Source organism: Sinocyclocheilus anshuiensis, unplaced genomic scaffold (genome assembly GCF_001515605.1).
Source record: "Sinocyclocheilus anshuiensis isolate Anshui unplaced genomic scaffold, SAMN03320099.WGS_v1.1 scaffold714, whole genome shotgun sequence".
NCBI classification, from domain to species: Eukaryota; Metazoa; Chordata; class Actinopteri; order Cypriniformes; family Cyprinidae; genus Sinocyclocheilus; species Sinocyclocheilus anshuiensis.
In genome coordinates this window covers 765,968-779,965 of record NW_015546068.1, presented here as the reverse complement: position 1 = coordinate 779,965, position 13,998 = coordinate 765,968, and the positions used below count along the sequence as shown (strand labels likewise).

At 32.6% G+C, this 13,998-nt stretch overlaps 1 protein-coding gene across 1 annotated transcript in view; it reads left to right on the top strand.

Annotated features, from left to right (window-relative positions):
• The window catches only part of LOC107699625 (eIF-2-alpha kinase activator GCN1-like), a 51,969-nt gene that overhangs the window by 29,361 nt on the left and 8,610 nt on the right, over positions 1-13,998 (top strand). Inside the window, exons 37-51 of the mRNA XM_016500943.1 lie at positions 954-1,096; positions 1,180-1,297; positions 1,463-1,678; positions 3,543-3,707; positions 3,785-3,946; positions 4,708-4,800; positions 5,679-5,822; positions 8,251-8,520; positions 9,938-10,051; positions 10,115-10,119; positions 10,418-10,520; positions 10,604-10,797; positions 11,839-11,953; positions 12,783-12,879; positions 13,003-13,151. Coding sequence (XP_016356429.1) covers positions 954-1,096; positions 1,180-1,297; positions 1,463-1,678; positions 3,543-3,707; positions 3,785-3,946; positions 4,708-4,800; positions 5,679-5,822; positions 8,251-8,520; positions 9,938-10,051; positions 10,115-10,119; positions 10,418-10,520; positions 10,604-10,797; positions 11,839-11,953; positions 12,783-12,879; positions 13,003-13,151 — 2,088 coding nt within the window. The remainder of the gene's footprint in view (positions 1-953; positions 1,097-1,179; positions 1,298-1,462; positions 1,679-3,542; positions 3,708-3,784; positions 3,947-4,707; positions 4,801-5,678; positions 5,823-8,250; positions 8,521-9,937; positions 10,052-10,114; positions 10,120-10,417; positions 10,521-10,603; positions 10,798-11,838; positions 11,954-12,782; positions 12,880-13,002; positions 13,152-13,998) is intronic.

Genomic DNA, 13,998 nt, shown 5'->3' with positions numbered 1-13,998 from the left:
TATATAAGAACTACTTATTGGAGAGTTATTGGTTAATATTACTAAGAAAAATATTAACCAGTAATATCCCACTCTTCACAATTTAGTTGAAGGGATAGTTCACCCAAAATCTTAACATTCTAGAAAGTAAATATTGAGATTTATTTTCTTATTAATAAATTATTATTAAACAATTAATATTTGTTTTCTTTGAGTAATGTTAAGAAATGTATTTCTTAATAGTAAATAATAATTATTATAAATTACTCATAAGAATATGAGCTCAAAGTTTAACAAACTATTGAATTGTTAAAAATATATTTATGAAAATGGTAATTAATGTTAATGTCTGTTTTTAGTAAGAAAATGTTTACTTTCTAAATATTTAAGAAAATAAATGTTGAGATGTATTTTCTTAATAATAAATTATTATTAAACAATTAATATTTATACGGTTTTCTTTGAGTAATATTAAGAAATTTATTTAAATTATTATTAAACTAATTAATAAATTAACATTAATTATAAATATTAAGAAAATAAATTGTTTATTTGCACAATCTTTATATATAAGAACTACTTATTGGAGAGTTATTGGTTAATATTACTAAGAAAAATATTAACCAGTAATATCCCACTCTTCACAATTTAGTTGAAGGGATAGTTCACCCAAAATTTTAAATCTGTGCGAGTTTCTTCTGTTCAACATGATAGAAGATATTTTGAAGAATGTTGGTAACCAACATAGCCATTGACTTCCATAGTAGGAAAAAAAAATACAGTGGGAGTCAATGGCTACCAGCAAATGAACATGCTTAACCCTTTTGACTTGTTGTTGATCTGTTTCTGTCTTTTATTGGTTGTTCATACTGTTTATACAGGAATGTGACTGCCATCTAGTTGTTTAAGTCTCCTAAATCTAGATAAAACGGTCTGTTGGATTGAGTAAGATAGATGGTTGTGTGTGTGTTCAGGCTCTGGCCGATGAGAACGAGTACGTGCGAGACACGGCCCTGCGCGCCGGCCAGCGCATCATCAGCATGTACGCCGAGACGGCCATCGCTCTACTGCTGCCAGAGCTGGAGCAGGGCCTGTTTGACAACCTCTGGAGGATCAGGTACCTCACATCGGGCCGTCCATCACTTCAGAGACGGTTGTCATAGCGATGGATGCTGATGCTGAGTGTTTGTGTTCTCTTAGATTCAGCTCGGTGCAGTTGCTAGGCGACCTGCTGTTCCATATCTCCGGGGTAACAGGAAAGATGACAACAGAGACGGCATCAGAGGATGACAATTTTGGCACGGCCCAGTCGAATAAGGTAACTGTAATGAGCCCCTGGAATGGACCACAGGGGCCCGTACATTCAGGACAGGGTCTGACGGCCATGCTTTCATTAGAAGAGCAAAGTAGATCCCTCACTTCCTGTTGTGCTTTTGTTCTAGGAAACTTTGTGTGTAAATGTGTTTGTAATAAATTTCCCCAGGCCATCATTGGAGCGCTGGGTGCAGAGAGACGCAACCGTGTGCTTTCTGGGCTCTACATGGGCCGCTCAGACATACAGCTGGTGGTCAGACAGGCGTCTCTTCACGTGTGGAAGATCGTGGTGTCGAACACGCCGCGAACGCTACGAGAAATCCTGCCCACTCTCTTCACGCTGCTGCTGGGCTTCCTGGCCTCCACCTGCCCAGACAAGAGAACGGTACAGCCAATAGCCAACTACAGTCCCTTTTGATTTTTGTGGCCTGCAAAAGATGCGTTTGTTTTTTGGAAATTTGTTTCCATGTTAGCAGCTACATCAGAATTGTAGTAGGAGTTTGATGTCGTTTGGAAAGCAGTGTGTATTTAGTATCATAATAATTGTGCTGTAATGTTTTTTATTGTGATTTATTATTTTTACATATTTATTATTTATTCTTTAAAAAAAAACATTTTGTCTAGATTTTGAGGAATAAAATACAGTAATGACATTTCTCTCCTGCAAGAATATGACATAAAAAAGTTTAACATAAACCGCTGAATTGTTAAAAAACTGTTTAAACAGTTTGATATCAAAATTATTTGACACACTTTATTTTCTGAATAAAATTATCATCATTAATGGTTATATTTGAGAAAATAAATATTAAGAAAGCTTTTTTAATTATAAATTAAGTAAATATTTGTTAATTTTAATATTAAGAAAACTACTTAATATTTAAGAAATAATTTTTGTAATAGCACATTATATTAATATTAAATTATTTTTTTATATATTTGAGAAAATGTTAAGAAATGTATTTTCTTAATAAATGGAGAAAATATTTGTTTATTTTAATATTAAGAACATTTTTACTTTGTTAATATTTAAGAACAAATATATATAAATTATTATAATTAATATTTAAATGTATTTTCTTAATAATAAATTAAAGTATTTGTTCATTTTAATATTAAGAAAATGTCTGCTTAATATTTAAGAAAACATTTTTGTAATGGCATATTATTATTAAAGTAATTCATATTTAAATTAATATTTATTTGAGAAAATATTAAGAATTTTCTTAATACATTGAGAAAATATTTGTTAATATAAATATTAAGAAAATGTTTGCATTGTTAATATTTAAGAAACAAAATTAATAAATTGCAATAATATTTAAAATAATGTTTATTTTCTTAATATTTATTGAGAAAATAAATATTAAGAAACTTATTTTCTTAATAATAAATTTATTTTAATTATTTAAATTATCAAATAATATTTTAAAATTTTAACATTAAGAAAATGTTTACTTTTCTAGTATTTAAGAAGACATTTTTTGTTTAAATTATTTTTTTATATATTTGAGAAAATGTTAAGAAATGTATTTTCTTAATAAATGGAGAAAATATTTGTTTATTTTAATATTAAGAACATTTTTACTTTGTTAATATTTAAGAACAAATATATATAAATTATTATAATTAATATTTAAATGTATTTTCTTAATAATAAATTAAAGTATTTGTTCATTTTAATATTAAGAAAATGTCTGCTTAATATTTAAGAAAACATTTTTGTAATGGCATATTATTATTAAAGTAATTCATATTTAAATTAATATTTATTTGAGAAAATATTAAGAATTTTCTTAATACATTGAGAAAATATTTGTTAATATAAATATTAAGAAAATGTTTGCATTGTTAATATTTAAGAAACAAAATTAATAAATTGCAATAATATTTAAAATAATGTTTATTTTCTTAATATTTATTGAGAAAATAAATATTAAGAAACTTATTTTCTTAATAATAAATTTATTTTGTAATAGCACATTATTATTATTATTATAGTAATTCATGCTTAATTTAATGTTTATTTTCTTAATATTTATGAGAATAAAAAAATATTTATTTTAATAAGAAAATGTTAACTTGATATTTAAGAAAAATTTTTAATAATATTTAAATACTATTTAAAAATTGTTTGAAAAAAGTATGACTGATGGATCAGTCCGTGTTTCTCTAAAGAAAGACTTCAATGCCTCCATTGCTTATGTTGTTTAGGTTAATGTCTGTGTTTTCCGTCTGTCCTGCTCCAGATCGCCGCTCGTACTTTAGGTGACCTGGTGAAGAAACTGGGTGAGAAGATCCTGCCTGAAATCATTCCCATCCTGGAGGAGGGTCTGCGCTCAGATAAGAGCGACGAGAGGCAGGGCGTGTGTATCGGCCTCAGCGAGATCATGAAGTCCACCAGCAAAGAAGCAGTGAGTTGCAGCTGATAAAATATGCTCACGATTCACTCTGTTCACATCATCGTGGTAAAGCGGTGTTTTTGTGTCAGGTTCTGGTGTTCTCCGAGTCTCTGGTTCCCACTGTGCGTAAGGCCCTGTGTGATCCTCTGGAGGAGGTTCGTGAAGCGGCTGCCAAAACCTTCGAGCAGCTCCACACCACCATCGGTCACCAGGCCCTCGACGACATCCTGCCTATGCTGCTCAAACAACTGGTGCGGCCTCCCTCCCACAATCCCTGCGTTTACTTTGCATTGCTGAGAAAATAAAGAAAGAACAGACGTTTAAAAAATTAATAAGCGATAAAACAATATTAAAGGGATAGTTCACCCAAAAATTAAAATTGATTTACTCACCCTCCACTTGTTCCAAACCTGTGTGAGTTTGGTGGGTAACCAAACAGCTGACGGTAGCCATTGACTTAGCATACTGTGGAAGTCAATGGCTACCGTCAGTTACCAGCATTCTTCAAAATGTCATCTTTTGTGTTCAACATCTGAAAGAAATGCATACAGGTTAAGGGTGAGTAAATGATGACAGAATTGTCATTTTTGGGTGAACTGCCTTTTTAAGAAACTAAAGAATGTAAATTAATGGGTTTTTGAATGAAGAATCCTGTGCTCAACGAAGCTGCATTTGTTTGATCAAAAATACAGTAAAACAGTAATATTGTGGAATATTATTACAATTTATAATGCAAAAATGGTACTTATTTCTCTATCTTTACTCCAGTCTTCAGTGTCACGTGATTCTTCGGAAATCATTCTAATATACTGATTTGCTGCTCAAGAAAGATTTCTGATTATCATCAATGTTGAAAACAGTTGTGCTGAATAGAGTTAAAAAAACAGCATTTTTTAAAATGAAGTATCAGTTTCTTTAAAAAAATCAAACTTTTGAACAGTAGTATAGTTCTGCTTTAAAACAGTATGTATGGTGAAAAGCATTAAAACGAACTTTGTGCTTTTTGTTGCAGGATGATGACGAGACGTCAGAGTTTGCTTTGGATGGATTGAAGCAGGTGATGGCTGTGAAGAGTCGATCTGTCCTGCCTTACCTGGTGCCTAAGGTGAGTTCTCTTTACTAGCGGCCTTTCTTAACTAACCTGTGCATGAACAAAGATTTATAAGCTTGTATATCCAGACAAACAACAAAGTCAGCGTAATATAAGCTTTTTCTGGACTAGAAATGACCACTTTAGGCTTGAAAGAATGACATTTAAAGTGACCAACCAGAGTTTGTAATTATTTACAGTATTTTAATTTCTTGTATCTAAGATTAATCCCTTGATATTTCAAAGGTTTGATCTTACAAACCTTACAAACCTATGCCACTCATTATATGTGCCCAATACCAGTGTTATTTTATTGCCATTGATATACTATTATAGTTTTGTTAATATATTGAATTCGATTTTTTTACTATATATTTTCAATTTTCACCGTTATATGCCGTTTTATACATATATAATTATGTACTAAAAAAGTATGCATATATATTTATATTAGTATATGTTATATGTCTATATAGATATATAGATATAGATATATATATCTATATATGTCTATAGAGTATTTATTCATATTTATTCATTAGTTTATTTTAGTACTTCAACTAAACAAAAATGAATAATGTTGCCTTGGAAACTAGCTGAAATAAAATGTCTTAAGTTTTTTTTTTATATATTTAATTCAGTGAAAGTTTATTTCAAATGGTGAAAATATTTTTTATGATTTTAGTTTTAGTTGGCGATAATAATCTGACTTTGTGCATGCTGATTCCAGGGAATGGCATAAAGCCAGCCAATCAGATTGGATCTTGCTGTTTTGAGAAAGCTGTGGGCATCTCTCAGACTGAGACTAGAATATTCCTTGCACTTGTTTACCTGTTAAATTTGGACTCTATTCCAGATAGTGTTATTTAACGCTTTATTTTTATCCCCTGTAGCTGACGGCTCCTCCTGTAAACACGCGTGTCCTTGCCTTCCTGTCTGCGGTGGCGGGAGACGCTCTGACGCGACACCTCGGTGTGATTTTACCCGCTCTGCTCTCCTCTCTCAAAAACAAGCTAGGCTCAGAGGAGTGCCTGCAGGTGAACATGACAGCTGTCAATCATTTCTATTGCTACATCACACATCCATTACCGCCCATAAATTGGAATAATTAAGATATTTTAATGTTTTTGAAAGAAGTCTCTTCTGCTCATTTATTTAATCAAACATACTATAAAAACAGTTATAATTTGAAATACTTTTACAATTTAAAATAAGTGTTTTCTATGTGAATATATTGTAAAATGTAATTTATTTCTGTGATCAAAGCTGAATTTTCAGCATCATTACCCCAGTCTTCAGTGTCATGTGATTCTTCCAGGGTTTCTGCGGGTCCTTAAAAAGTCTTAAATTTAGTTGTATCAAATTTAAGGCCAATAAAAGTCTTAAAGGTGCTGTATGTAAGTTTTTGACTCTACTAAAGCATAAAAATACCGTAATATGTTTGCAGATATTTAAGAAACATGCTAAGTTAACATATTTGTTTATCTGAAAAACAATGCTACAGTAAGGTATTCTCCTTTGAAAATGTGCGTTCCGGGCCGGAATGTCGGTCTCTGTTTTGGTTTGTGAAACCCGCCCACTGCCAGTTTACCCAATTGTATTTCGGCACCCCGGGTTGCCAGTTGGCAGGAAACACAGCGTATTTAATTTCATGGAAGCTGGCAAACGAAAGGGGTCAGAGCGGGAAATAGAACTTTCTGCCCCTCCTAAAAAACCTCGACATCCATCCAAAAAACTTTATGATCAACAACAGTAGCCTATAATAAAAGCAGAATAAATATTGACGAGGGCACGTTATTGGGATCTGTCTCAGGCTGCAGTGAGAAAAAACACAAGTCTACTACTATTTAGACATGAATGTGAAACTATTTATTAATTTTCTTCAGCAATGTGTTGTCGTCGGGGCAAAGAAAAAAGTAAAAAATACTAACTCCAGAGTGTGGATTTGCAGAATAGTGAGCTTATGTTTTCGGCATAACGGGCTTAACTGTCTATGTATAATTTATGCATAATTCATTGAGGCTGTCTCGTTTGAGAAAATTAACCTTTAGATTTCAAAGTAAGAAATAAATTGTAGTATTTTACACCTCACAATGAATAACAGTCTACTTGATTACGTTTACACCTGGGTCGCCTCAATGTTTGCGGCCGACAAATGCGACCTCCAGAGGACGCAGCAGCAGCCTCCGAAATGAGACGCAGATTCAGATTTAGAATATCTCTTTGGATTTGAGACTTTAGTCTTTGCAACTTTACAGATCTTCTTTATGCACCAAGAGCTTGTAACACTCCAAAGAGAAAGGAACAATTTAAATCGCATCATATGACCCCTTTAAAAAAAAATGAAGGTCTTAAATTTGGGGACTGAAAGACAAGAATTGCGATACGGCTTAATGTGAATGTGTGATTAAACTTCAAAAGGCTACGGTTTCATTGAATAAATGAGTGCTGCACATTTCAATGTCAATGCATTATAAAAATCGAAACAATTAAGACACTAAGATATATTTATATGTTATTAAAATTAATATAATAATTGATTGATGATAATTGTTTTAATTAATGTAATTGATACTTTTGACTCATCCCTTTTCTTAAAAAAGTTTATCGTTTTATAAAACTTGTTGTTTTTGTGAAAACCTGTATCTGAACTGTAAAACTTGCTTTTTACAGTCATTTTATGATTTAATATGTTACCATAGACATTGCCCTACTCTGCATATATGGTATTCATTTCATTTCTGCAGGTCTTAAAAAGCCTTAAATTTGATTTTAGAAATCCTGCAGATACCCTGTCCTTCAGAAATCATTCTAATATGCTGATTCGCTGCTCAAGAAACGTTAATGATTATTATCAATGTTGAAAACAATTGTGGTGCCGAAGAGTTTAGTGGAATCCGTGATACAGTACCATTCAAAAGTTTGTGATAAGTATACAAAAAACTCAGCTAGGATCCATTAAATTAATCAAAAGTGACAGTAAAGTCATTTATAATGTTTATTTTTCTGTTTCAAACAAATGCTGTTCCTTTTAACTTTGTTCATTAAAGATTCCTGAAAAAATATTGGGCAGCACAACTGTTTTCAACATTGATGATAACTAGAAATGTTTTTTGAACAGCAAATCAGCATATTAGAATGATTTCTGAAGATCATGTGACACTGAAGACTGGAGTAATGATGCTGAAAATACAGCTTTGATCACAGGAATAAATTACATTTTAAAATATATTCTCATAGAAAACAGCTATTTTAAATTAGGATAATATTTCACAATTTTACTGTTTAACTATATTTTTGATCAAATAAATGCAGCCTTTGTGAGCAGAAGAGACTTCTTTATAAAACATTGAATAATTGTAATAATTCTCACACTTTGACTAGTAATATGAACGCTCAACTCAGAAATTATTAGGAATCAGAATTGGCTGACAGTGTAAATGTGGCGTTTCTGGTCTTCTGCAGGAGCTGAGCAACTGTCAGACTGTGGTCCTCTCGGTGGAGGATGAAGTGGGCCAGAGAATCATCATTGAGGATCTGCTGGAGGCCACGCGAGGAGCAGACGCTGGGCTGAGACAGGCGTCTGTCACCATCCTCCACGGGTACTTCTCCCGAACACGGCTGGACTACAGCGCTCACACGCGCAGGCTGCTGTCTGGCCTCATGCGGCTCATGAACGACCCCAACCCTGAGGTGCTCAACCAGAGCTGGGACACCATCAACTCCATCACAAAGGTGAGCAAATCTTCTCAAAGTCTCTGTTGTTTATACCTGCTGTTATCATTCATCTCATGTGATCCAGTCGACAACCACGAATAGACTAGTTTTGTGATCCTTGACCTATTAGTATGAGATGTTTTATAGTTGGTAAGTTTGATTCATTTCTGTGAATTACTTCAATTTTCTTTTTCACTGAATCAATTCAAAGCTGATTCTGCATCACTGAAACCGATTGACAAAAAGCCTGTGTTTCTCTTAAAATAAAATGTTTTAAGTATTTTACATTGTTGCATATATGATACTGTTCAAAAGATTAAAGTCAGTTTATTTTTATTTTTTTTAAGAATTAATACTTATTCAGCAAGGAATAAGTAAAGACATTTATAATGTTACAAAAATTTATATTTTAAAGGAATGTTGTTCTTTTTAACTTAATGTTCTCAAAGAATCTTGAAAAATAAAATGTATCATGGTTTCCACAAAAATATTGTGCAGCACAACTGTTTTTAACATTGATAATAATTAGAAATGTTTCTTGAGCAGCAAATCAGCATATTAGAATGATTTCTGAAGATCATGTGACACTGAAGACTGGAGTAATGATGCTGAAAATACAGCTGCGCATCACAGAAATAAATTGCATTCTACAATATATGTAAAAAAAGTTATTTTAAATAGTAATATAATTTCACAATTTTTACTGTATTTTTTATCAAATAAATGCAGCCTTGGTGAGCAGAAGAGACTTCTTTCTCCTATATTTATTACTTGATTTATGCTACTACCAGGAATTAAACAAGAAGTAATGAAATATGATTGGTATTGTCGTTTGGTTGATACAGTTCTCATAGTTTCTAAATAATATAATATTAGATTAAAAAAACTGGCAAATTTGGTAACTAACTCAAATAAATTTAAGTTGAAGTAGTAAAATCACTAAAAATTTAAACCGAAATAAATTTAATTAAAGCTAAATGGAAATATAAAAATAAAAACCAATTTAAAGATTTTAAAAAATATTCGATGAATAAAAATTTTTGAAATTTTGCCTTGTCAGCTAACTGAAAGTGCTAAAATTGCAAAAAAAACAACAACTAGAATTAACATGAAAACTGAAAATATAAAAATAAGCTAATTCAGAATAGTAATAAATACTGTAATAGCCCTGATATGACATGCTGTGTATTTTTCCTCAGGGAGTGACGTGTATTCTCCCCGTGCTGAGGGAAGGAGTGCTGACAGGAAGTCCGGAGCAGAAGTTTTATCAAATAAATGCAGCCTTGGTGAGCAGAAGAGACTTCTTTCTCCTATATTTATTACTTGATTTATGCTACTACCAGGAATTAAACAAGAAGTAATGAAATATGATTGGTATTGTCGTTTGGTTGATACAGTTCTCATAGTTTCACTGTGTTTGTGTGTGTTGGTGCAGAAACTGGATGCTGGCAGTCAGCTGTCCCTTATTGATGACCTGCACAGGGACATCCGCTCTGCTGCCGCTGATGTCAAAGGTCAACACTTACCTGGCTTCTGTCTGCCCAAGAAGGTGAGAATCACTTACAGAGACAAACTTGCATTGGCAGTTAACTGAAATGCAAATAAGTTGAAGTTGGAGTGCTAAAATGACTAAAAATAAAATAAATATAAAGCTAAATAGAATTATTTAAGAAGCGATAATAATAATAATATAAATGGCAAAAGCAAAGTGTTCCATTCTGAATACAGGCTTTATGAATATGAAAGCGTGTTATTTTAAACAAACTTTAAAAATAATTTTCTGTAATTTAAATAAAGCTGAAATAAAATATTAATATTAGATTAAAAAAAGATTTCAGCTTAATATAAATTTTGCTTTGGCAACTAACTGAAAATAAGTACTAAAATTACTACTAAATTGGAAATAAAATGTAAGGATGGTCAACATCACCGGACCGCTCATCCGTATCCTAGGAGACCGTTTCGCTTGGACTGTGAAGACGGCTCTGCTGGAGACGCTCACTCTGCTGCTGGCCAAAGTCAGTGTCCATCACGCCTCCGTCCTGATGTTGCTGAAGACCACTCATAACTCACGCTCATATCTCCTCTCTCTTGTGTGCAGGTGGGCATCGCTCTGAAACCCTTCCTGCCGCAGCTCCAGACCACCTTCCTGAAGGCCCTCCAGGACTCCAGCCGGGCCGTGAGGCTGCGGGCGGCAGAGTCTCTGGGTCAGCTGGTCTCCATACACTCTAAAGTAGATCCACTGTTCACTGAACAACTGTCGGCCATACACAACGCAGAGGATTCTGGAGTCAGGTAAAAAAAAAACACACAGAAAACACATGCACATTTCTGCAACAGTTACGGCATGAAGTTTGCAAATACACTAGTGTACTGAAAAAAAAAAGTCTCTTCTGCTCACCAAGGCTGAATTTACTTGATCAAAAATATAGTAAAATCAGTAATATTGTGAAATAATATTGCACTTTAAAAGAACCGTTTTATTTTTCAATATATTTTAAGAAGTAATTTATTTCTGTGATCAAAGCTGAATTTTCAGCATCATTCCTCCAGTCTTCAGTGTCACATGATCTTCAGAAGTCATTCTAATAAGCTGATTTGCTGCTCAAGAAACATTTCTGATTATTATCAATGAAATAATAATTCAGTTATCATCAATGTTAATTGTTATGCTTAATATTTTGCGAAAACCTTGGTTCATTTTTTTTCAGGATTATTCTTTGATGAATAGAAATTTAAAAAGAGCAGCATTTATTTTTGTACTGTCAATTTTGATCAATTTTATGCAACTTTGCTGAATAAAAGTATTAATTTTCTTTAAAAACAAAAAAACTAAACGGACTCCAAACTTGGCAAATAAATAGTTGGACATGAAATATTGGTTTAAGTTTAAATTATTTTATTAAGTGAAAATAAAGAGAGTGCAGAGTGATGAGAGATAAGAAACTAAAACTTTGCAGGAAATAGTATTTGTGCACTGGTGCAATGAGCAATTTTACAGTTGAATGCTTATTATAACACCATTGACCAATCAGAATTAAGTATCCCAGAGAGCCACAGATACAGACAGTTCTGTGGCCACGCTTGGAAAAAAAAGTTTCTAACAGTAGTTTGGAATTATTTCTTGTTTAGTTTTTTTTTTTAACCATACATTTGTCTTAAGGCTAGCTGGCAGTAGCTGATCATTCATAACCGTAATAGTTTTTGCCAAATTAATTTGTCCCTATTAATTATTATTAGCTCTTGCTCATAATTAGGGATTCTGATCTATTTTCTGTAGAGAATAAAAATTATTTTGTGCTTATCAGTCACTCTGTTATTGTCTTCATTCTGCAGGGAGACGATGTTACAGGCCCTGCGCTTCGTCATCCAGGGTGCAGGGGCAAAGGTCGACCCCTCCATCAGGAAGAACATCACCACCACACTGCTGGGCATGCTGGGACATGATGAGGTACAGCTACTAGCCAGGGTCATTATGGTTAACAAAAATTAAATACATAATTTAAAAAAGGAGAGGGAAAAAACATATTTCTGTTAATTGAAATTTAAAAAAATAAACTTTAAATGAATTAAACTAAAATAATATAAATAAAAAAAAAACATAAGCTGCCCAGGCAACATTTCTCATTTTCATTTAATTTAACTTGAAATACTAAAATAACTAAAATTTTAATAAAATGAATCAAAACTACATAGACATATTTTTAAACAAAACCGTAAAAATACAACAAAATTACTACAACATTTATAAAAATTTAAATTTAAAAAAGAAAATATAAAAATAAAAACACTAGTAGTATCTTGATACTACAGTAATACTGCTAGTAGTGCATTTGTTTTTTTTGTTTTTACTCTACAGATATATTTAAAACAAATTATAATATAAATGTACTCATTTTAATAGTGTTTTTAATGTGTTGAGTAAACAAAACAAATATTTTTGTATAATAATAATATTATTATATATTATTACATATAATATATTTGTGTGTGTGTATATATATATTTAAAAAATATTTAAATATATTAACATTTTATATTTTATATTGACAATATATTATTATCTGAAAATATGTATGTTTAAATATATTGATGTTTATGTAAAATATTCCTATTATTGTTTCTTTGCTTAAAGACATTTGCGAATATGAATGCATGTGTTCTTTGTCTTTAAAACAGTAACTAGCACAGGATGTGGTTGTGTGAGCATGTCGTTGTTGCCTTACCTCTGTGTGTGTGTGTGTGTGTGTGTGTGTGTGTGTGTGTGTGTGCGCGTGTAGGATGCCACAAGAATGGCCTCAGCAGGCTGTGTTGGCGAGCTGTGTGCCTTCCTGTCAGAAGAGGAGCTCAAGAGTGTGTTACAGCAGCATGTCCTCGGTAAGATCACACACATCTCAGGCCTGCCAGTGGTTTGGGATGATGCATCAAGAAAAGCACTTCAATCTAGAACTGAATCCAGATCATATGACGACGACTCTCATGTTATCTGTTTGTCTGCAGCGGATGTGTCTGGTGTGGACTGGATGGTGCGTCACGGCCGTAGTTTGGCTCTGGCTATCGCAGTGAAGTCCGCTCCTGATCAGCTATGTTCGGAGGAGTACAGCTCGTCTGTGCTGGAGGCCGTCTTATCTAGTGCCACCGCAGACAGAGTAAGACACCGCAGTGAATCAGCAGAAAGGCTGGCTCATGTTGGAACCTACTGGGGCCAAAAAAAAGCCTTTTACAGTGTGTTTGGGGCCAAATAAATCTCAAAATGATGACCGTCAAATCTCATGAATATTCAAATATTCAACCTCTCAGACTTTCCTAAACCCACTGACTGGTTCTTCCTCATAAATGCTCATTGCAGCAGCTTTGCATACTGAATAAAACCCAGGGTTTCTTACACGGAGTGGAAAATACAGAATTTGATTTTAGTACTTTTCAGACCTGAGTAAGTACAGGAAAAGAGAACACAATAGTATGGAAAAATATTCTGATTTCTAAAATATTAGATTAAATTAATATTAAAAAAACTATTAAATAATTAAATTTAAATAAAAGTAAAAAAATATATATATTCAATTTATCATACAAGCAGTGTTTTTTTTCATGACATTTAGAGCAGGCAATCAACATTTTAGTAATCGTTTAACATGACTGAATAAATTGTATACTTTTGTATGTTTTAAGACAAAATTGTTAAATTATTGTAAACAATGTATTGAAATGATATTGTAGTCATAATACTGTTGATTTTGCCTTGAATATAGCCATCGCTGCTGCTATGGTGTTAAATCAAAAATAAATACATAAATAAAATAATTTATCTTATGTTAAGTATGGTCTGGAAATTTGAGCATGGAAAAGCATGTCATTTTGAAATGGAAAATTTGTAGGAGCCCTGAAAGCTTGCGACTCCTGGACGTCGTTTAACATCAGCCAATAGGATTTTCATAAGATCTTTTTGTGCACTGTGCATCCATGAGCGGTCTGTTATGTAACTGTGGTGCAAAC